The following is a 24,749-nucleotide window of genomic DNA, read 5'->3' as shown; positions in this document are numbered from 1 at the left end:
ACACAGGCGAAACGGAACAACGAAACTCGTGCGTTCATCCCGTCCGACGTCAGCGACTGAAAAGTCTTTGCCGTTTCTTTCTCCGCTGCTTCGGCAGATTTTTATATCTAATTATAGCAGCAATTGCAATCAGTTGTTCAAAATTATGTTTTAATGACGGATTAATGAAAGAAGTAAGAATATATGGACGGTGTAGCATTTCGGAGCGAAATTATTTAAGAATCCTCTCGCAGCATCAAGCAGCAAAGCTCAGACACGCGGGCAACGGACACATTACAAAACAATTTAATACGATTAGGCTGTCCGACGGGCATTTTGGGAGTGGTACTGTCAGTCCGCTGTCAAATTTCCCTGCCAGTAATAATACTTTGCAGGGGCAAGTCAAGGCGTTCCATTACCATCGGCCAGTTCCCAGCCGTTTCACTTATTCACACGGCACTTCGCATACATTTTTCTTCCGGCGAATATTCCACGCAACGACATTCGTTGTAAAGCAATTATTGGCTGCGGCCAGCAAATCATAATCTGATAATCTGCTCTCTTTTGTCTTCGTAAAATAGTGCCATTTAATCTCGCTTAAACCGCTTTACAAGAAACTTAATAGAGAGATCAGTTACAAGTTCAATTCCAAGTCCACACAGTCTATCATACACGAAAAGAGAAATCGATACTAATAGACTTCAAGTTCATTTGTCTTACAAGCTAAACCGACACGGGAGATATATCGGCAGAAAGAACAATCTATAAATAGCGCTCATAGTGCGCCGCGGTCACTGCATCATGTTTTCAATGCAGTTCACGAACTATGTAAATTACATGAATTCAAGTCCGAGACCTTTTCAAATTCCTCTAGTATTTCTTACTTTGACTTTTTATCCTGTATATACACCTCGATTTCAATTTATTGTTTCCCCTTTTATATTACGCTGTATTTCGCGCACCTACATTTCTTCAACTATTCATTGTACTATCCCTCCCAAACGCGCGTGCACACGAGTGTGTATACGTGAGAGAGAGAGAGTGATATATAGACGTACCTACGTACAGGGTGTTATGTAATACTCGCCTCACCTCTTATTCACTGATAGAGCGGATTAGACTGAGTTGAAAAGTCCTGTACCATTTTGCAATTTTCGCGATGGTTAACGAGTTATTAATTATTAAAAATCGCTGTCTTAGCCCGGCCTGCTGCCCAATTGAAGCGCGCGGCGAGATGCGGCCGTCCCGCGATTAGCGTTGCTAAGCGCGCAGGGAGTTGTCATCTCGTCGCGTGCTTGAATTGGACGGTAGGCCGGGCTAAGACAGCGATTTTTAATAATCAATAACTTGTCAACTATTTCGAAGATTGCAAAATGACAGAGGACTTTTCGACTCAGTCTAATCCGCTCTATATCCGCAAAGAGGTGAGGCGGATATTACATGACACCCTGTATATCCGCAGTATATTGAGCTTGGGTCCGTGGGTTCGCTAAGCCCAAATGACCGTGCGGATCGGTCATCCCTGCGGAAATTCATCCTGAAATTATAATTTTTTAGGCTGGATCCATCAGCCGCGAGAATACGGAAATAAGTGTGTAAACAAAATTGCACACTGATAAAAAAAATAACGTAATCCAAAAAAATATTACTTTACTCAAGAACATTATTCGTTAGGTGGCTCCTAATAGCTTATTAACTTTAATTTAAAAAATGATAAACAAGTTAAAACATGCGTTGCTTTAATTTAAGTATTTATTAAATATCAAAGAATAGATCGTTTTAAATTTACAAAAATTTACTTTAATTCGATAAAATTTATCGAAGCATAATTAAATTTTTTCATTTGATAAATAGTATTCTGTATCTCATGAAATCTTTATTTGAATGTAGAAAATATAATAATTTATGTTTTTCTTTAAATAGAATAAATATTTTAAAAATAAAGTAAAACTATTTACTTAGCTTAAAATAATTTTTTGTCAGTGTGTCAAGTATGAAAATTACAGATAACTGATAATGAGTTTTATCATTGCACCCCAAATTGCGTGTACGACTTATAGTGTACGGGGAGATGTGACTTCGTGGCAAAGTCATTCTACAGTGTACGCCTCCTCTTAGACAGCTCGCCTTGAAGAGGAAACCCCTAGAAAAGTTATTTTGAACTGAAGTTATCGGCAAAGCTCCTGGAGCGATCCGGGAAAAGCTCTCACCGGACGTTTTCCCCGTTTAATCGTTTAACGACCGACAGACGTCTCTGCAGAAAAGTTAACTGCGGGCTCGAAACAAAAAGCTCCGAAGTACTGCTTAAAGGTGATCGATAAAATGCGAGAGAATGGCCGACGCCGAGCGTTTCCGAACGATTCAGCGCGCTATCCCGGTTTTTCAACGGCGACAATGGTTAGCGGCGACAATTCAAGATCTCATTAGAACGGAGAAAAAAGTCTGCCAAATGGGAAACCAAATTTCCCTTTCGGGAACTATATTTGTCGGCGTGTTTCTTTCTTCACCCCACAGTACGAGCTAATGGCTCGAAAAGAATTAATCAAAATAAGTAACACTAAACCTGGCGCAAGCCGAGAGAGAGAAAGATGTGTAAAAAGTAAAAAAAAAGGGGGGGGAACGAGTCGGCCATGTGACGCGAAGCAAAAGGAACGCCACGGAATCACGGGCGTGTTTTCTCTTTCGTCGTGCCGGGCCGCGCGATTCGATGCCCCGAAGTGTTAATAATGCTAATGCATTGACCTCGAGTGGGAGCGTACCGGCGAGGCGCATCAATATTCATTAGCATGGCTCGTCGTGCGCGCCGAATAATTGCGCTCGGACCGGCCGGCCGGCCGGCGTATAACCCACAAACCCACAATACGCACGGACGGTGCCGTTGCGTTTTACACGCGTGACACGACGTGCGTGCCCGCGTCCTCGTCCGCCGAAAGGGTTCCCTTTCGTATTTACACACCTGCGACATTTCCGCTCTTTGCCCCGACGCATCGCGCCGCCTGATTAATGACGAATATCAGGGCCGCGATACTCGCGTCAATAAAACTCAATCGCGAACGCGTTCGCCACGACGAGGCCCGTAAATCCTCGCGAACAATCGAAAACTCGAATTATATGGTCCCAGAACTTTCGAGGGTCAGTGGCTGTTGGAACCATCGACCCGTTTCTCTCTAATGTAGTTGACGGTCAAAAGACATCCTACTGTCTTGCTCTCTCGTTTCAGAGCGTATGCTGACGCGTCGCGTTCAATCCATTCTATATGTCGAAGGTTGGAGCGAATCGCCTTTTTGTGTAAAAGATAATATGAATTAATTTGAAAGGAACGAAACATTAGGGCCGGTATTCATAGTCAGATCTTACATTCAAGACCGTCTTAAGATCATCTTTAGATACCCCGTAGACAATAAAATGTTCCATGTACAGCATCTTTAGATAAATTCAAGACGCTCTTGAATGTAAGATCTGACCATAAATACCGGCCTGGATGTCTTTTTTCACGAGTGTCACCAGAAGAACGGCCTGTCCAATCCTGACTAATTAGTCCTGATCAATGTTAATAGAAAATTTATACAGACATGGGCTTATGGCTAACAGAAAATGTTCAAAGTTCCAAAATGAGATATCCTCGGTCATAAAAAGTAATCGACAATGTGCCGGTCCCGATAACATGAGTTTGCGATTGTCCGAGAAACAAGAAGCTTAACGCGGTCAGTCATCGTCAAGAAACCATTAATTACATGTGACGAGACTGACCTCGTGGCCGACTACGCATTTATTCATCCCGGAGGATCAAATTAACAAAGACAACATTATCAAAGCGGACAGGTTAACGCTTGTCGGCCGCTACAATTACGAAACCAGCCCGGGCTGGAGATGAATCGGGGCTTAAAGCGGCGAAAAAGTGCCGAAATCACCCGATACGCCCACTCGACGCCGCCTTCGTTATAATTTATTCCGCGCTCGTAATTACCTTCCCTCTTGACAATCTCGCCGCGATGCGAATCTCGAAATTCCCATCGTCCGGTTTTCGGAGCGAGACACCTCGTTGTCGTGCGTGGCAAATCAATTTTATGCAAGTCGTTTAACGAGCTCCTTACGAGCGAACACCGTGCGAGGGCGATTTCAATGCGAAAAGGCGGAGGGGAGGGTGGCGAATGGCGGGAGGGAGATCGCGGAGAAGCGTTAGTGCTGATAATCCAGACTTGACTCGGCAAAAACCGCAAAGTCTTTGCCGGCGCCCGACTTCATTCACAGAAACGGTAGACACCACGTTGCGCGCTGGGAATTCGGGCGAAATCCCGGAGAGATTTTACGGCGCGCTAGGTACTACGCCGTTTCAACTGCGAATAATCGTTACGCTTGTGCGCGGATGAGAATTTGTCCTCCGGCCACATATATCGCGCTCCGGAGCGCTCGCAGCTTAAATATATAATTTTGGAATTACGCCGGGTCGACGAGCGCAAACGCATCTCTTATCTGCGAATGATCGTTATACTTCCCTTAAGAAACAATGCAGTCAAAACTGATAAAAACCTTATCACTACAACCGATAGGAAACGTCCGGTTTTAATGATCAGTTTCCACGTCACTCTGAAAAACTGGTTAGAGAATGATTGTTATCATCGGTACTTCGTTACTTAGTTACTGATCGGCACTTAGTTACTAATGATAACAATCATTGTCTAACCAGTTTTTTAGAGTGACGTGGAAACTGATCATTAAAGCTGGACGTTAACCGAGAAACATTACCGGTAGTTGACTCTCGTAATCAGTCACTGACAGAACGCCACAAGTTACTGATTCAACGTTATCGGTTACTGATGCTGCTAATCGGTTCTTTTTCTCAAGGGTTGCTCGCGTATATAGGAGTATGAATTTATTCCTGTCGCATTTACAATACAATTATATTCGGTATGTGAGAAAAATTGGGTTGGAAACGTAAAAAGAAAGGAAGTAATTATCGGGAATTCACGTCATAAATGTAGAAACCGCGGACCTTTCGTAAAACCAATGATGGATGTGGCCAAGTTGGAGTAAAGCGACTAGTCTTTTCTGCTTTTTCACTTTCCTTGCGCGCGCTTTTTACAGCTGGTCGACCGGTGCGCGCCCGACTTTCCCGGCGTTTCCCATTTCCTCGCCCGAGGCATCCGACTTTCGCGTATTACGGAGCGTAACCCAGGAAAGTCCGTCTGTTCCGCGAAACTCCGTCCTTTCCGCAGCGGCCGCAAAATCCTGCGGCAACAAACGCCCAGGAACTTGGAACGACCGCTTGCGTCACGCGGTCAACGGAGAGATCGCGATGACGTAGACACTAAATTCGGCGGAGGGTTCCCCTTTGGCGAGGGAACGATTATTAGAGGTCGTAAAACTGGTTTTTCAAATTCGCCCTGGCGCCGGCCGGCGCGGCGCAGCGACCCGTTTGCATTCGCGTATTTAATTCCCGACATTGTGTGTAGTGTCGTAATCTGCCAGACACGCTTGGTTTCATTCAATATTCCGTTTCTTTGTTGGCGTAAATAACATTGGCGTCGTAACGATGCGAATGCGGGGTGCATCTGTTTCTACACCGCAGTTCATTATTCCCTCACGATATGTTACAATTAACCCTGCGCATTCGCAGCGTTATAATTAATTGCCGCGTGTACGTATCAATGAAATAAAGAGTGCATCTTAATCGAGCCTGGAAAAAGTCACTGTTAAGCTTACTATGACGCAATTGTTTCTTTCAGTTGGTCAAATAATTATTTACTTAATTAAGTGAAATCTGTCGTGAAGGTGTAAAGTGATTTCAATTACAAAAATATACTTTGAAGAATATTTATGAAAATAGCTTCTGATTAAATGAGTTGTCTTATTAACTGCTATTATCCGCAAACTGATTAGACCTATTAGAACACGTCACAACAGTTGTAGACACCAGTCGCGTATCGTTACGAACGTTTGATTCATGGTACGCGTGCCTATCCGGGACGCGCATTTCTGCGACGAGATTCTCGGAAAGACTATTTCGGCACGTTTGTGAATTTCGGGAGTCGACCTTGACGACTCGCGACGCCGTGCGTTCCTCGGGCTTTTTTTTCGAGAAAAAGAAGACGGAATCCGCGTAACTACCGGCGCGGTCAATTGAGTGGACGATCGCGGGCGAAAAGTCCGCCGAACGAAGGAGGACGCTCGAGGGTCGCCCCCAGATGAATGGATCCGCCTCCATTCCCGGTGATTTGCGCTTCACCTCATTTGCATACCAATTAATTGGCCACAATTACCGGAAAATTTATGACGCCGTGGATGCTCCTGTCACCATAATCCTCGTTGGGGCACACCCTTTTCCGTCTCGCGCCATTCGTCGAGCATCGCCGATGAAAAATTATTAGCCCTTCCCATGTGGTACCCCACGGCGTACCTCGCTTAAAATTTATTCAACAAGGTGAGAAGTTTCAGAAAAATTGCGCCTTTTTCATGTTCTCTTTGCGAACGGAAATCCTCCCGCCCCTTTAAGCGACGATAGTGATTTATCCCGCCGACACTCGTTAACGATCACGTCGGTGTACAATTTGCATTATTTGATTAGCCATTAACAGAGAGATCCACTTCCCTCTCATCCTTATTATTAAAGTTTAAATGTTGTTTAAACTCTGAATCTTGCCCCATTAGCAATTTCTCGTTACTTTACTCTAACCTAAAGTTATCTCGCTCTCCAACATTCTCGACTTTCTCATGTTAATTCTTGTCCGTGTAGTTTCGTTCGAAAGTTTAATGTGACGGATCTTTAGGATCTACGTCATTTCTCATCGTGTGTTCACACACATCTTGGCATTTGACAGTCCAAGGCCGAGCGTCACTTGACACTCATGCTGCTTATTGAAACAAATTGCCGTTTACAATAGACGTAAGAAGAAGACCCTACGCTGTTTTAGCACAGAGGCTCTCAACACCCTCGTGAGCTATCGCCGTAAGAAGGTAAGTATCACTTAAGAAACATTACGGCTTAGTAAATGTATTCTCTAAAAACCAGTGGAAAAACGGTCATCTCACAGAAACTTGTCTCAAGATTTGCGACTCTCTACTCAACTTTTATCGAACGTCTAGGCAGAAAATTTATTTCCGCGTCATCGAGTTGAAATTGAATGTTTGGCGAAGCACTTAGATACATGACTGAGTAAACTACCAAGGATAAATACACATTTTACACAATGGTCAAACACAGTCTTCTTCGTCGCTTAAGAAGATAAGGCCCGGCGAAGTATCCGGTCAGTAATGAAAGCTATCGATTTATTTGCAAAGGGTGGACAACGTACGGCGACCAGTTCCGCTTTTCATTTTTGCATTTTGCGTGCGCATATGAGCAAAGAGCCATCTCCCTTTTTTCTCCTCCATATCTGGCACGTCGCCAGGGATACTTTACCGAGGTTCTATCTGGCACGACGCGTATTCGGCAAATGGAAATTCCAATACTAGAGTCCGATACTAAAGAGAACCGAAACGGAGCCTCCTCTCGCGTCCAATTCGCGCAATCCTGTCGATTTCGGTAGCGAGGCTGAAGCCGAGGAATATCGTCGCGGCTAAGTTGAAGGAAAATCGAGAGCGTTGCTTGCCGCATGCAAAAGCGGCGCTCTTCGACGCGCAAACAGTGCCCGTACCTGTCACCGTTATCTAATCGAGCATGGGCCTTATCGCGCCCCCCCCCCCCTCCTCTGCCGTTTCTTATTCAAACATGACCTCCCTAGAATCGCGAGTCGCCATGTAAAAACTACGCTCGGTCTTGCAACACTATGTTCACCGGGCTCTCGCAGAGCGTAGATGCAAAATAAGCGTTCGCGATGTATGCGATAGCAGTCACGCACGAGATTCTTATTCGATCTACACTCCACACCGAGATTGCTCCGGAAATATATCGAGATCGCCGTGGACAATGGCGGTATATCAATCCTTGTTTACCGTCGTAGATTTGACAGATAAACTCGAGAGATTGCATGTTATCAATGCTTCCCCCCCCCCCCGGTGATAATACGCGCGACTAGATCGCAACCTTTATGCTAAATATCGCGACAAAGCGAACACACGGTGCGCCTGACATTTATCAATGCAGGCAACGTAGCTGGAAATGGAGTAATTGTAAAGCGGAATGTCGCGAAATCTATTTGCCGTCGTTAAGATATAATCTTGTAAAAATAACGTTGCGAAACTCTACACGGAGAGACTTTTCTTTTAAAGTTCACTCTGAAAGTTGTATAATTATTTTCTGCAAGAATTTTATGACAATTTTTGAAAATTTTGCCATACATTTCGCTAATAATTACAGTATACATTTTACCGGTAAAATGTATGGTAAAATTTCAAAAAACTCAAAGTCCTTCAAAATGTCATGTTGTCCCGTGATTACATGATCTTCAGGATTAATTTTAAGAGAAAATTCTCTCCGCGTATATTCACAAAATTAAAAAGTTACTCAAACACACTTTTTTACTTATAACTAATATACATATATACTGTAATCAAGTTGCGAAACTTCCAAGAACGAAAAGTTACTGAATGGACGCAGTACACATTGAACTCGGGACAAAGAATCCGCAGCTTTCCGATGTTCATTACTTAGCAATTTCGCAATCTTATCACCCGATAAATCCGTAAGTAATCCACTTCTGCTCGGACCGATCTAAATACTTCCAGGGCAATTTCAAACGCCTATTGATGCCGGGAAATGGCTATATTTCGCCAGGTGAGACCGCGGTGCCTCTCGCGCAGCGCGCACGACAGCTCTCTCGGAGCACTTTAAAACCTATAAATTGTTCCGCCGCGTGCGGCTCTTCAGCGGGCGTTGAGCAACAATCGCCGTGGCAGAAATCGGGCATTGCATCCCGCGTAAACTCGTCGCGAGTGCATCCCCGCCGCCGAGGAGAGACGTCAGGAATTTCTCTTCCTCGCTAGAGCTATATACATGCATGCGCCGCGCGCGCGGCGAATTTAGAACGCAACAAGAAGAAATCGCGACACGGGGAAGGAAGGAGCGGCGGAAAAGACGGAGCGGCGGAAGACAGAGGGATCGAGGGAGGAAGGCGCGCCATTTTGATACATAACAGACATTTGCTCTACCGGAGCATTTGTACCGCGAGCGGTGACGCTACGAGAAATTTTAGATATGAAAAAGATACGACGTTCCCTCGCTTATTCCGATGCGCATGTAAATCTGCCGGTTTATCCGAGAAATCCTGTCACTCGTGGATTCTATCGTAATAAGGTACATAGTTTAAACATAACGTAGCTTAAAGGTCTTGGTGTAATAATAATATTTGTGTAATATAGCGTAGTAACATTTCTCCGATATGCTCGCGCGATAATAGTAAATTTAACTGGTCTCGGTTTCCGAGCCTTTAAATACGACGGGTGAAAATCAATTAATTTTTGTACCCATAATTTGCCGATAATATTCAATAACTCGAGGCATTAAAAAAAAATCACCTACGTACAAGGAATAACATAAATGTAATTTGAACCGATAAAACGTAGATGTAATCTCAATCGTTTTATATATAACAAATTCCTATGTACGGTATACGTAATCGATAATTTTTCGCGTGTCGTTCAAGGGGCATTTATCTAACGTGTATTTATTTAAGAGGCAATCTTAAAATATGTGTTTACAGCGCGAAACTTCTCCTTTTATAACAGCACGCTGCGATTACCACTATCCTTATCAACCGTAATCGCGCATCGGTACAAGGATCAGCATCAAGACTGACGCGTTGAGAACCTGAACATCAAAGGGGGATCTACGAGGCACCACGGATGCGTTCTCTCTTTGGAGCCTGTTAAGAACCCCGAGGATTACCTTGAGCGGGGCGGGATTAATCCGCGATTCGAGATCGTCAGTCCCGAGAATGGTACGGACGCCGTGATTTAAATATCTAAAGCATATATCGCGGCGAGAGAAGACACACGCTGGAGGAGAGGAGAGTAGAGTAGACGTAGACGAAAAGGAAGAGGGGAAAAAAAAAGAGACGAGGCGGCAAGACGTATGTACAACAGGAGGAGAAAGAGAGAAAGAAACCGTACGCAATGCGAGTACCTCATTGGTGGAGCCGTGACCGTTCATCTTGCCGTCACCTCTGGTATCCCATTACCGGTCTGCGGCGAAACACTCCGAGGATCGTTCACCTCCCTGCATCGCTTCTCGAAAATGGCGCATCCCGTCCTTGGATGGGACTCGCTCGCGTTTCCGCGAGGACTCTCGATTTTCGATCGTGCCGCGTGCCCCCCCTCCCCCAAGGTCGCCGCTAACGCCGGGTTCAACGACCTCCGGCGGAGGTCCGCATCGATCCGAGGGGGTAACGAGAGATCGATCGCGAGAGACGACGACCGGTTGCCCGGCGCAAGGCGACTTATCTCCTTTACGAACGGAAGAATGCGGAGTGGCCGAGGAACCGTTGTCTTCGAAGTACTGTCCGCGCGATCCCTCTCGACAGCGTTCGCCGCGAATCTCTGTACCGTTCGATATACCGATCGACACGGGGGGGACCACTCGCCGAAAGGCGCGGAGTACCGGATACCAGGCTGCACTCGCGGAGTTTATATCCAGTAAACCGTAATCCTCGATCCTTCGAATCACCACCGATTCACGATTCACGTTCACATCGGCAATTGCGACAATTGCGATCGTCAAAAACGGTCACCTCGCCGGTCGCTCGCGTTTCAGAGTCGTCGCCGGCGTCTTCCCGCGCCGCGTCCGCGCGGCGGTTATTTCGGAGCCGGTTTCTCGCCGGTCGTGTGCCGGTCCCGTCGCGGGGACCCAAACCAAGTGAGAACCACGCTTGCGACGGCGAATCGATCTTTCCCACGTCCTTCGCGTCGGAGCGCTCTTCGCGGACTGGAGAGCGCCGCGGCGCGCGTGCACGGAGTCCATCGCCTATCGCCCCGCAGGTAGACACCCCACCAAATACGCCGCTTGAAATTCGTTGCCGCGAGTTAATAACCCGTTCTCTCTCGTGTACACGGCGCGACGTCGCGGCGTGCGCGGGCGGCCCTGTGTTAACATACCGATCTTCGTCAAACGTGCCGAAGAAAAGGATTTCTAAACCTTCGGCACCGACGCTCCTTACCGGAAGTGAAATTTTCGAAGACGCGCAACCTAAAACCCCCGTACGCTCTTCTAACCCATTTAATTTCATTTAAATGTAAATTTTACGTAAAACGCTCTTCGCACATTCTACAAGAAGAATGTTTTTCGAGAAAAAGAAGGTAGTTTTGTGCAAAACGAATTTTTTTACAGTAATATTTTACGTAAGTAGAGAGCTGCCATTTTTGAAATTAAAATTACTCTATATACGATTAAAAGAGTATATTTTGCCAGCAATGTGCTTTTACCCGACTTGGGATAATTTTTACCGAACTGAAAAGTATTCAAATTAAAAATTGACTTTGTGTGCAAAATTTAAATGCACTTAATTTTCTCCCTTTAAACACGTGTTTCAAGTACAATTACAACTCGATGTATTTTACTGGAAGTAACAGCACAAAATTTACACGGAAATTAAATTATTAAGTTCCGAAGGAGCAAACGGACCAGAAAAAATGGCTGCCTATACGAGATTCTCTCAATAGATACAGTTCCTCGCGGCCTAATCCGATCTCGAATGCCGATCGCGATGCCGTTATCAGTCATTAATCTGTTCGCGCAACACACGGCGCGAGTGTCACGACGGGAGACGCTGCGACATTTTTTCGCGTCTCGCTCGTTGCCAATCGCCGTTCGATCCTCGATCGATCGAGCCGCTACGGAGGCTCGGCGGAATCCCGTTACTACCCTCGCACGCGATCACGCCGCATTTTCCCTTCCGCGATCCGAAAACGTGCGGCCGACACACGTCCGAGTGATGCATGTGCGTGCGTCGAGATCGCGGCTCAGGCTCGATTCGCGCCCGACGACAAGATCGTCCCGTGACGATCGTTTAACTTAACGCGTCCGCGTATGTAATTCGTTGTATGTGCTGAATCATAATAATTGCCCTTTCGTCGAACGCGCGATTACGCTAATTATACGTCGTCGCGGCGCGGCGCGGTCGTGCGAGCGGACGGGGACGAAGCCTCTTACGCGTGCGGGCGGTTAAAGTTCATGTGGCGGGATAATTAACTCGGGTCGGCTTTTCCTCGCGGCGGAAGAGTGTATAATTTTATTCCACGATCAGGACGTAACGGGGTAAAGCGTCTAATGAAATAAAGCTGCAATACCCCCCGAGAACAACTTTAAACGTTATCTAATAATAAGATTACGAAAGATTAATGACAAGAATTTCGCCGTTCTTTTACATTCCACCCTCATTACTCACTGTAGCCGGGCGACGGCCCGTAATTTCCCCAATTCACTTAGCCAATAACGTCTCAAAGTGTCTAGCGGAGTCGTAGGTGCCCCTCAACGCGGAAGGGTTCAGCCTGAAAGGGCAAATCGATCTCGCCACAAAGCCGATAATCCGGCATCCCCCGTCAAAGTAAACGAACATAACATACAGGCGCCTTACCAAGCACGATCTGATCCCTCTCCCCCCCCCCTACACCCCCCTTCGTGTGCATCTACCCCGCGGAGGTCTCCCGTGACCTCGCGTTTATGCGCGGACCAGCCCTCCACCTCCCCCGCAGCCGCCGAGTTTCCCCCGATTGACTGCGACCGCCGACCGCCATTACGTTATACCTGGTCTCACACTCGTCGCATAGGAGAACCTCGGCGCGCTCGGGCTAATATCAGTGCAGCTGCAGCTGCATCGCCGCACTACCGTGCGCGCCAAGATGCAAGGCCTAGGGGGGTCAGCAGGCGGGAGGGGAGATACCGAGATGTCGCGGAGGAGGGGTCTACGACATTGCCTACCGTCTGGTTTCCCCGGTTCTTGCCGCCTGTTTACAATCCTGGAAGACCGAGGCTGGTACACGCCGCCAGTACCGCCAGGTAAGGTAGCCGTTCGGTCGCCGGTTCGGTACTCGGCGCGGTTTACAACGGCCGGGCCGGACGATGCACCACGTTGGTGGGAAGCCTCGGCGAGGGTCCAGGCCGCTAAAAGGGCTTGCCTACGTAGAGCGTACGGCTACCAGCTCGCCGGCGGAGCGGAGAACAAGAATGTATCGCGGGTTTAAGGTTACGGGTGATGATGCCTCGATTATTCGCACGAGCTTCCGACCTCACCGCGATTTATCGGCAACTATCCGCCGAGCAAGTTGCGACGATCATTATACCGCTCGGCGAATAGATTGTTAAATACGCATTCCATTATTCATCAGCGATTTGCCGCCATTATCAGAATAGCATGGGCTCTGAAATTGCAGGATCTTGGGATCAATAGGTCGCGGTAGGCTCTTAGGATTTAGAAACTCCTGACATGTGCAATTTTTCCGTCAAGTACTCGAAATCCTTGTATCCTACGGCTCGTACGCTCGAAAATAAGATAAAAGCGATCAATTTCCGATCGGTCAGTAGATAAGGACGCTCCTATTTGGAATCAGTGAGCCGGAGATGGATCTCGGGCACGAGGTATCTCGGATATTTCGGAAAAATGTACGGGACGTGGCAATCATCAGGGATGACTTCGTATGCAGGCGAGGTAGCCTGGAGGTGCGCGGAGATTTCGGGGCCGATAAAAAAAAGAGGGGGAGTGTTGGGCGGTCGGAGGAAAAGGTGGTTCGCAACAGGGACGTGGCGGGAATCGTGTGACCTTCGATCTCGGAGGAAACCTCCGGTTCTCCATATCCGACGAATGATGTCGTTCGTTAGCCCGTACCGTCGGCCAGCGGCTCTCAACTCGCTCTATCTGGAATTCCAGGAGGAGCGGCCGAGTTACGATGATATCAATACTCGCGAGAGATACACCCGCGAGGGAGGAGCGCGCCATATCTCTCGCGATACCATTGTGGCATGCCAGCCTCTACTCCACGAGTACACTGCCTGCTAAAAGTTCCGAGAAATCGTTCAAGAAAATTGCGAATTTCGATCCCGACCCTTTCAACGCAAAATTAAACGCTCGGCCCAAGTCTCCGGGATCCAAGGTCGGTGAACACCGCCGAGCACCAGTTGCCGTTTCGTGCTCTTTGTCACTGGCCCAGGCATCGCGCGCGCAAACGTCGATTTCACTTCGTGTTTATTAATATTTTCCGGCCATTACATCTCTTATTCCTGTAACCCTAAGTGCTGATGTGCGAAGAGCACCGCGTCACGGTCGAGCAATATGCTCAGTATACCCAGCACGCGATCGTTATTCACACCGCTACCATAATCCGCGCCGATTAGGCACGCTTATCCGCGACGGAGCAGAAAATCGAACGGGCCTTAAACGGCGACTCCAAACCGCGCTGAAATATAAACACCCGTTTCCCGTGAAAAAAAAAAAGAGGAAAGAGCCTCCCCACACCGGATGAACGCTTCCAATATGACGTGCCCGTTTACTCCTAACTCCCCGTATCGCCGTCGCACCCTCGCCCGAGGAGATAAAGACGGGCCGCGCCGGGATTCCATGTGCGTCACGTTTTCGCCGCGCGTTTTGAAATTCGAAGCAGGCCCTGGTCCCTTCCAGGAGTTAACGTTAGCCCACGGCACAGAACCGCGGCTCGTTTTCTTCGCGGTATCGTCGCGCCCGGTCGAACTCACCTCCACCTACGCGCTATGATGTAATTCGCCACACGCGTCCCCGAGATTCTCGGACGCGCGGGATATCCATACCGCGTCTCTCGTCACCTTGAACTTAAGACACCGTGTATACCGATAGACGACCTCACGCGTGTATAAGCCTCGTACGAGCCTCTCGCGAGCCTAACGAATGTGCACGCTTACGCCAGTGGCGTAGAAGGGTGCCGGTTTGCTTCGTTTGACGTTACGCTACGTCGCGATGCTGCCGGAAAATTGCATTAACTGGCTGCGCAATGTGGATATTAATAACAGATCTGGAATTACAATGCAATTAACCCCCGAAATTGGAATTAATTATGGAATTACTGGATCAATTGTAATTCAATATTTATATATCAAATTTCGTGTTTGTTACGTCATAATAGCTCTCGCTCCGACCGTATCTGTTTCTGCAACCGTTTGCTCTAATCTTTCCCATCCCTCTGTATTCCGTAACCATCGCTCCGCGGCGGATATGATGTAGTGTATTTACGACGCGGCCGGCGAGCAATTATGCGTTTTTCACCGAGAAGAGAGCAATGATGATCGTCCGCCGCTCGTAAGCGTAATGAGACCGCGTTACTAATGATCGTACGTTTGTAATCACGTCGAAGGGACCGGATGCCGCCTGAACTCGCCGATCAATCGATGATATACTTGCGACGACCTTGGCAATTACTATCGTATTACGAAGCCGTTAATCGCCCCCTGACATTTTTAGCGTGCACGAAATGTCACTCGATCGCTCTCGTTAATTTCGCGGTAGCTTTGGACGGGCAATAGCGGGTGTTTCGGAGCAGCATGATATTTCCGTGAAATGCCAAACGCTCATACACGACATAATTTTCTTCCCAACTAGCTCGTTACAATTGCCGGCGTATCCTCGTTCAATTAACTTTCCGCGTTAAAGCTTCATTTTGTGCCGTTAACAAATTTTATCCCACGGATTACCGCAATTATATATAAATGAACGTTTGAGCGCAAAGTAACGAAGCGAGATTTCCCGGGCGGAAGCGATGCTAATAGCGTTTAGCAACTTTTTGCCAGCCCCACGAGGGTAACCGCCCCCCGCGTTACGCGGTCCGACGACGTCCGCGTAAGCCGAGGGGATTACGCTTCCCGGACGCTTACTCCAGCATCCTGAGGTAACGACAGGCTTAATCCCTTTCCGGCGAAGAGTGCCGCATCAAAGCGGAACCGACCGCATCCGCCGGTTTTACCGGAGGAAGTCGCTCTCCTCTGCCTGCGCTCCGGCATGCACCTCTCGTGTCTGACGCACGTTCCTCTCCGTGTCCGGCCAACGTTCCATCCTCCCGTCGACAAGCGTCAGGCCCGGGTACAAGCGCGCGTGCTGGAGAACGCGTACGGGTACGCTCGGCATCTCTCCTCCCCGTGCGCGAGCGTGACATAGGAGAGTACTTGGGGATACGAGAAAGGTAAAGGTAAGTGAGGCTCGTGCCCTGCCCGCGCGCGCGGTGACTGAACCCATACAGCATCTCACGTAAGGAGCGCACATGCACGCGCCGATACACGCGCGTGATACCCCGGCGTGCAAACACGCCCGCCCGGTCGGGACGTCAGACCGAAGAACCGTTCGGGGAACCGAGAATCCCATCGGTTAAGATATCGACGTGCTTTTTGGATTAAAGCGCGCGGCGGAGATTTAACGTGCGCATGGGTGGAGAACGGTGGAAGCTGCTCATTAATCCGCGTTATTTTGTTATCGCGCCATCGACCCCTAGGCCGTGAGAAGGATGATTATTACCGCGAGAGGAGTGGGTATAACGACCGCGAAATTATGTGACGTTAACAGAGATATTAAATCTCTCCGATGCTCGTTACTGCCTTCTTATTATCTCAGATTCTTGCGGAGACTTAAAGGCACTTCCATATTATGTGCATTATGTTATTATAGATTGTATAAGTAAAATAAAATATTATTTATAGCCTATTTCAATAAAATTACGTGCTTACGTTCACGTTTTTTTTTGCGAGTTGCTGTATAACGCACAAGTGAAGAAAAAGTCACACATGCAAATTTTGATGGACGGAAATTGACATTCCTAAAAATTGTGTCTTGTTCACGCGTGACAGAAATTGAAAACAGATGCGTAATCGCTATCGACTCGAGCCTCGGCTCAGCGCATCTCCCGAAGGGTTTGTTTAAGTACCAAGAAGTACACGGAAGAGCGCGGCTGGGTGGAAGAGAGAGGAGGTCTTCGTGTACGTGGAAGCGTGTGTGTGCTCTTTGCTCCAGTCTGTCATAAACCTTCCAAGAAGGAGGGTCTTGATTACGAATGTCGCGCTTAGAAGAAGTGACATATTCACGATAGACTAATCGCCGCGTTTGCATTTGCGGAACGCTCGCGCGTATTTGTCATGCCGGAGTGACCGAACGCAAACGAAAAGAATACGCGATGAAAGGAATACCCATAAACAAGATCACGTACCTTGTCCTCGCATGACTTATGGCAGATGTATTTGCACACTGAAAATAAAACAAAACTTCCATAGGTAACACGAATGGATTCTTCAACCTTATTAATTTTATATTTAATAATTATTCAATGTCGCCAGCGATAATTAACAACGTCAGTGATCTAGTCGAATTGGCGAGACGCCCGCCTAGGGAGGTCCAGGTTCAAACCCTGGCTGAGATAATATTTTTCGCAATAAATTTTCTGTATTTAAAAAATGCCAGGTATGGTCAAGAGAACACTAATGTTTTTATTAACTTTAAATGGTGAAATAGAAATAATAGATTTATAGATGGATTCTAATTGGACGGTAAGTAATTTCGCACACAGTTTTGATTGCTCATTAGCACACGCCGCGTGTCATTAAAACCAGCATTGTTGCAAGCATCATAATAGCTTCTTATTCGATCCGCGCGGTATGTTAACTTACAATCACGCTAATTGCGGACTAGTAGACCCAGACGCCCAGTGATCAGCCCGACCCAACTTTCACGCGCGTACACAAACGTGTGTACGATCGAGGGTGCATCTCTGCATCGATCGTAATAATCATCTCGCGTGTAATGTAGAGCAGGGCAATGAAACGTAATACCAGTAATAACGCTTAATAATATTAATAAAAGGGAAAAATGCCGAGTCTCATCCCCGGCGGCCTTGATTTAACCGGCACTCTCAGTAGCTTCCGTATCAACGATTGATTCGAAAGTACTACCGACGAGTGCCAGCTGTTACCCATTTCATTGCCCTGAAGGGAATGATGTTATCGACTCACCTCTGCAGCAGGAAGCTTGCTTGATCACCGCCTGGTGGCACAAATGACATGGTCGTGGTTTGCGCAATTGCTTGGTGCGGAACACGTGACACTGGGGTTCGAAGTCACTCTGAAACATGACAAGAGGAGGCCTCCAATTAGTACCACGATCGTTTCGGATGATCCAAAAAAAGAAACGTCAGCGACTGGCGCCATTTCGTACTTTTTGCGACCGACTTTTTCGTCGGCGTCGATCAAATTAGTTGCGAGAACCTTCCGAGCGATTAACCTCGTTAAAGCATCAGAATTATAAATGAGGAGTCTGTTCAAGGTAATGATACTCGAAGAAGAAACGCCTCGTGTTTGAAACGAGGTCGCAGATTTCAAATCTCGACTCCGGGACACATTATCGTGATAAAGCATTTATATGCGAAATCGTCAAGTTGGGAGAGAGCAATCTTTAAACACAAATTTACCTAACATAGCATTTATCTTTCTCAAACACTTATGACTTATGGTATCTCGATGTATCACATTCAATATTTGGAAATAAATTATTTTATTAGCCCGTTGTTCTTTTTCATACCCTATTGCGTGTAAAAAGATAATTTACAATTATATCGGCTGGAACAATATTGGATCCCGGATTAACATTAGTGTCACATTTGTGTGTGACACGAGAGAACCAATGAGAAGGTTCTTGACATTAAAAGGATCTAAATGAATCGGAATCTGTGGAACAATAATGTTATTACTGACGTAACGAACTTTTTGTAAAACAAAGTGTTAGAGTGCGGCGCGCGTTTGCAATACTGTCGGCTCGCAACGAGCTCGTGTGATTAATCACATAACAAATCAAGGATCAGCTCCACTTAATCACTGCTCCGAGAATCTCTCGGCCGCGCGCGCTTCGCGGCAATTATAATCATTCTCATGTGTGGCTTTTCTACGGCCGCAGATGGGAGAAGGCTCTCGAGCGGACGGCCGGTGCATAAATTGAGAAAACAGAACAGGCATTCATTAGGTTCGCGTTTATCCCCGGATACGCTGCCGGCGGAACGCTCGCCTCTATGACTCCGGTACGACAGTCAACCTGTTAACAGTACTTACGCCGGTGCACAGCACTCTATCGGGGGAGGCTCAGTCCGCCAAGTTATGCGCAAATAAGCGCCCGAGGCGCGCTGCTGTATCTTCCGCGAAGAAGCGCGGCCTCCGATTACGGACACGCGATGCACGTGGTCCTCTTCCACGAGAAATACCCCGTCTTTTCACCCACGTTCGATCGAATCCCCGCGGAGAAAAACGCGAATTTGAATACGAGTTACGGTGCTGGGGAGTCGCGCTCCGCGAAGCACGACTGAGCAATTGCGTATACGCGGATAGTTCAACAAATCTTTGTAGGAAAGGATTCCCTTAAAGTAAAGACATTCCGATGTAAACGGTGCCGACTTAAAATACATCGTATTTTAAGGAAGGCTCTGCAATGGCTTCATATTGTTCTTCAGAGAAATTCTTATTTCACATTAAAAAAAAAAGAGTGAAAGAGGAGATATGTCAAATTATATATTGTAGAACAGACTACATCGCAATGTACGAGCACAGCGTCGTAATGGACTGCGAAAGGTTCGCGAATGCGTGTACTTACGCACACGCATGTTATCTCTCGCGCAGATATTTAGCGAGTCGCACGTGTGCAGCGCAGTAATGAAACGTTTTTTAACGAGACACGTAATTGAGACGCGAGAAAAACACGCCGCTCGAGGGTTCTTGGATGAAATTCGTACAACGTCCCGCCGCTGCTGCGTTAATTTTATTACATATGGCGAATTTCTTATAAACTTCGATTGGCAACGGATGCATCGACCGGTCCATTACCGAGATGCAATATTTTGCAATTGTCACTTTTATTAGCATCGTGAAAAAAAAACACGCACTGTGATTTATTATATCGTATGGACTCTGCACGCGAGGTCTCGGGAGATTTTTTACTGAACATTATATGCCGCGATGCTTTCTTTGCTCATCGTCATTGTAAAAAATATTACGTACTTATTCTTTTGTCAAACGATAAAACATACGGTTCTCCTTCTCATGTTTCGTCTACAAACACTGTATTTTCAAACTTACTCTCTCATTGATTTATTCTCGTATTATTGTCAATGCATATTGCACAGAAATACAAATTCTTTGAAAGTCAAACACACGTTTTTAACATTTTGTTACTGCTTATTTGATTTGCAACTAGTAAACTTATTATATTAATATATTTAAGAAACACAAGTAAAAATATGAAATAATCTTTGCTCGTGAGAATTTGTCAAAAACTCGAGAAGATGTAACGTTATTTTGATTATGAATTTTATAATTCTATAAATATTTCCCATATCACCTCTTATCAGTTCTAACGAATTTAATTTCATCTACTATCATATAATTCTCAAATATTAAACGTAATAATAACGATTATATTAATTATTTGCTCGTGACTATTGCGCAGAAAGCACTGTTTAAAGATCATCAGAATTCCAATGGAATGCGCGAATCGAGATAAAATGGCTATTTAAAATCAATGAACAGTCTCCCAATAGTATTATATTTTAATCCCCTTAATGATAGCACATCCAATGCGTTAACTAATTATTGAATATGCGCTATCCGACAATGACGTGAGTAAAGAAACAAAGAATAATAATATAAATGTAACAATGCATACTGCTGTTGAATTTTGCAGCGATTACGTGTAAATCTCACTCACTAATTGCAGGATTCATTAATACCCCAGGACCTCTGACCTCGTTAAAACAAAGCACCGTCATCGTTGGTACGGAATCTAATTGATCTTTGCAAATTGAAAGAACTTGATGAGCTCTTGCGAACTTCTTGACATTGTCTGTCTTTTAAAATTCTACAATTTCCACATAAAAAATTTGTTAAAGGAGATTTTATGTCTTATTATGTGCCCTTTTTCCTTCGCTATATATAATCTTTTATCCTTAAAAAACTTATATAACTTAAATTTCAATTTGACAATTTAATTTCAATTTTATTACTTGTATATTATTAGAAAGATTTTAACATTTTCAATATGTATTTTTCTATGTTATATTAACTTGCTTGATCATTTCTATGGCAAAAATTATACGAGACTAAAGTTTATAAAGCTGACTGGGGTATTTCTAATAACTAAAGTTTTTTGGATCAAACTTATTGTAGTCGAACGTTTACATTGATTTTGTTCGCGATTTAATTATGCAAGTAGCTTTACTTTGCTCGATAAAACTCGCACGGTTAAACGAATTATCCAATTTAAATGCACACGTGCATTTTTCGTTCTACGGTCAAGACAAGTTTTCTTACGCGATACACGCAAACGGATTGTGCGTAGATGAAACGTTACGGTAGGATTTGGCTTAACGAGCGGGCTGATTTAGGATCATATCGTGGATAATCCACCTTGCCGCGAGTGGATAACTATATTTCATAATAGATGCAGTGGATCGTACGATATATCTTGTAACGTGTAATTTCAGCATTGCGCGCGTTCAATGGGTGCGATATCTATATAACGTTGTGCGGTCTAGTGCAATTCGTGATAAATGCATACGACGGGACCAGTCTGTTTTAATGAGTCTGAAACGAGCCAAATAGTTCTGCGGTTCTAAGCACCTGTTATTTCAATAAATTCAGAGAACTATTACAATCTAATAAATTGTAATCAGTAGGACCATTTCCATGATAATATCGCGAGAAAATTTCTCGTACATAATTACATTACAAGTTGAAACTTGCTTATAGATCGAAATTTTTCACAATAATAATGAGAAAAAATTAAACTAACTAGTCAGAAAATTGATTAAAAAATAGAAATATCAGTGAGAGAGAGAGAGAGAGAACAATAGAAAAAATGACCAAATAAATTCTGAACATAAAATTGATGTAACATTTTAAGTTTGATGTAACAATATTTAAGAAGTAATATTACATATAACTACATAAATTACAACAACAAAAGTTGTCTTTGTCTAACAGTTATTGCCCTACCCTGTATATGTTTTTAATAAATTCATTATACACATATTAATTAACTTGTACAACGACTTGTCTGACATAAAAATGTAAAAGAGAATTACGACATACCCGAATTTCTTTGAAAACATTTTAATCTAAGGGAAAATAAATTTGTATTTTAATTAGTTTGCTTCTTAATTACAACGATCGGTTGTCGTCTTACAACTCGCGGTTCTCCAAGTGAAAACTCGGGACCAGAGTTTCGCAGTACTTTTTTTTAGTGAAACCAGCACCTCAATCTAGATTCTATTTATGGATTTTGCGTCTCTGATTTTACGGAGCTTATGCAGAAAGTCAAATGCTCACGGGTTCAAAGCTCGGGCAAGCGATTCAAGTGGCATCAAGTGCGCTTTCTCTGTCGCGATATCGCATAGGCCTCAAGCAACGCGAGTTCGTTCGAAAGAAAACGAAGAGGAAGAAACGACGGCGGGCGAACGAGAGCTCGAACAGAGCCGGCTTTGTCGGGTCGCGTTCGCGCTTGCGACTCGGAATACTTCGACTTGCATTAACCGAGAAAGAAAAGACGAGAACTCCGCGTCCTTCCCCTCGATCTCTCCCTCCCGTTCAGAGACTCGGAGCCTTCTACTTCCCCGATGATTTTATCCTCGTGTCGAACGGTCTAGTGGGTGGGCGATATGCAGGAAATACTGACGCGGACTATTATTAGAGTGGCAGATAACCCTAGACGCATTCTCCAACTTTTCTCTCTGTGAAATGTACAACTGGTTTATCTCTTTTATGAACTTTGCGTTACGTTGAAGGCAACCGTATTTCTAACAGAAAGCACATTGGTACTGAAACGTGGCGGAAGGGAATCTCTTCATTTCAAGTTCGGAAGACAGAATAATACATGTACCATACGCAGAGCAAACATCAGGCACGCGCTATTAATCAACCACGACGACGATTCGCATTGGTCTAATCGTTCGCCATTTGATCATATGTACCCGAGTCGCGAACTGATCGCCGCTGACAAACGGTTCGCCAAGGTGGCCGACCCGTGTCGGCGAGGAAGCGGCAGCTATAGAAGAAAAATGTCTGAACAAGCGATCGGACCCAGAAACGAGGCTAACGCTTGCAACGACAAGATCTCCGAGCTCGCATGGCGGCTCGTGCACAGCAAACGCCTTGTATCGCCGTTGGCACGTAATCGCGCGGCCGTGTCTTCGCTGGAGCTTAGTTCTTCGAAAGCATCTCCGCGATCGCGTTACTACGGAAGCGGCGCGTGTAATGGAGAACGACGGCGCGAGGATGAAGAGGAAGTTGGGGAAATCAGGCAGATCTGCCGGAACGAGCAAAAATGCCCCGCTTCAATCCTCAACTTGGTGGAGACCGCTATCTAAAATCCTCTTATACGTTTTTACTTTCAAGTACACGATGCCTTACACATTTCTGCACTTCTTATTCTAATTTCTTATAACTTGCGTACATATTTAATATTGCAATGCAGTCCCAAGTTGAGCTCTTCAGTCGTATCGAGATCAAAATTAATCGACGTTGCGAGAAAATGCTCCGGGAATTTTCCGATTGTGTCAAGTAGAATGTTACGAACAATCCAAATAATTCGATTACTAATTGTGGGCCCCAAAATGGGCTGCTGTCTTCTTTTCCCCCCTAGAGTGATAATTGCGCTATCCGAAGCTATAAAATGATACTTCCTGTGGTCCGCCGCGGACGAAGGGAATAACTCTCCAGGTGAGCGCGAGCTTAACAAATTGCGGGAGCGTGCGGCGAGCTGTGCAGAAAAGAATCCCGGGATCCGTGCTCGCGAAGCGTGGCGATTTTATATCTGATGGCGCGCTCGTGTCCTGTGAAGCTTCACGAGGTGTGGCGCCGCGCGCTCTGCAGTGGCGCGTGATGACGGGCGGTCCGTCGGGACAAGGGGAAACTTGCGGATACCAACCACGCTTGTAATTCTCACCCGAGCCTCGGCAATTAATTAATTAACAATTTACATTTCATTACCGTTTATTAGATAAGATACCGATTTCCGCGTTATTTAATTGACCATCGATTCGGATTTTTCGATCTGCCGGACGGCAAACTTGTTAAACATAACTTATGCATGCTTGAGAGATTAAAACCGTTATAGCTGAAACAGGTATTCCTGGAATATTATAATTCGCCGGCTCGCGCGGCCACGGCGGCGGGCAATCTTTTTGTTTTTACATCATTTTTGTAGCGCGTGTCGTGCAATGCCGATAACACATTCCCGATCGTAACTTTGCCTTTGAGCAGAACGATAACTCACAAAGTCGCCGTGCGGCCATTGGCATTCCGGACGCGACGTTGCTCGCGTAATAAAAAAAGAACAATGGAAGGAAAGAAGAGGAAGGGATCGAGAATAAAGATTCGGACGGCATAACAATGGGAGTAGAGGGAAGCAGAGATGTAACGAAAGGATAAATAAATCTTTAGGTATCCAAGAGCGGGAGAAAGAGAGAAATAGAAAAGGAGATAATATGATGCATGTCTCGTAGGAAACCCCGCGTCTTGTTACGATCGTTTCCAGTAAGGATTAAAATATGCACAACTTGAGAAGAAATCGATACCTTGCAAATAATATCTGCTTTCTAATTTTACTACTTTTAATCGTTCGGTCGAAACGTTTAACTCAGCTTGACACTTCATTTCGTAATGAAATAAAAACACGATTCGTACTTGAGGAACGTCAATAAATTCGAGCAATTTAAATAAAAATATGACACATCAAACAATCCATAAGTCAATTAGAAATTTTAGTTATTTTAATAAAGAAATCTATCTCTAACTGATTAAAAAAAAATATGCGAGATATTTCGTATAGCTTCGAATGAAATTGAATAAAAGTATATACTTC

The 24,749-nt window shown here is 45.4% G+C and overlaps 1 protein-coding gene across 5 annotated transcripts in view; it reads right to left on the bottom strand.

Annotated features, from left to right (window-relative positions):
* LOC105569207 (tensin-3) overlaps positions 1–24,749 on the bottom strand; it is a 196,057-nt gene that overhangs the window by 106,346 nt on the left and 64,962 nt on the right. For 4 of the 5 annotated variants that reach the window (XM_012025450.1, XM_012025451.1, XM_012025456.1 and 1 more), the window contains exons 2-3: positions 17,864–17,972; positions 17,065–17,102 (exon numbers count right to left, since the gene is read on the bottom strand). In XM_012025450.1, the coding sequence (XP_011880840.1) occupies positions 17,065–17,102; positions 17,864–17,972 (147 nt within the window). Of the gene's footprint in view, positions 1–10,039; positions 10,156–17,064; positions 17,103–17,863; positions 17,973–24,749 lie in introns of those variants that run through there. The other variant, XM_012025453.1, reaches the window with a different exon arrangement.

The sequence above is a fragment of the Vollenhovia emeryi genome, unplaced genomic scaffold (assembly GCF_000949405.1).
Source record: "Vollenhovia emeryi isolate VEMERY1.0 unplaced genomic scaffold, V.emery_V1.0 DF939125.1, whole genome shotgun sequence".
Taxonomy (NCBI): domain Eukaryota; kingdom Metazoa; phylum Arthropoda; class Insecta; order Hymenoptera; family Formicidae; genus Vollenhovia; species Vollenhovia emeryi.
The sequence above is the reverse complement of the archived record's forward strand: the minus strand, read 5'-3'. Positions and strand labels throughout refer to the sequence as shown.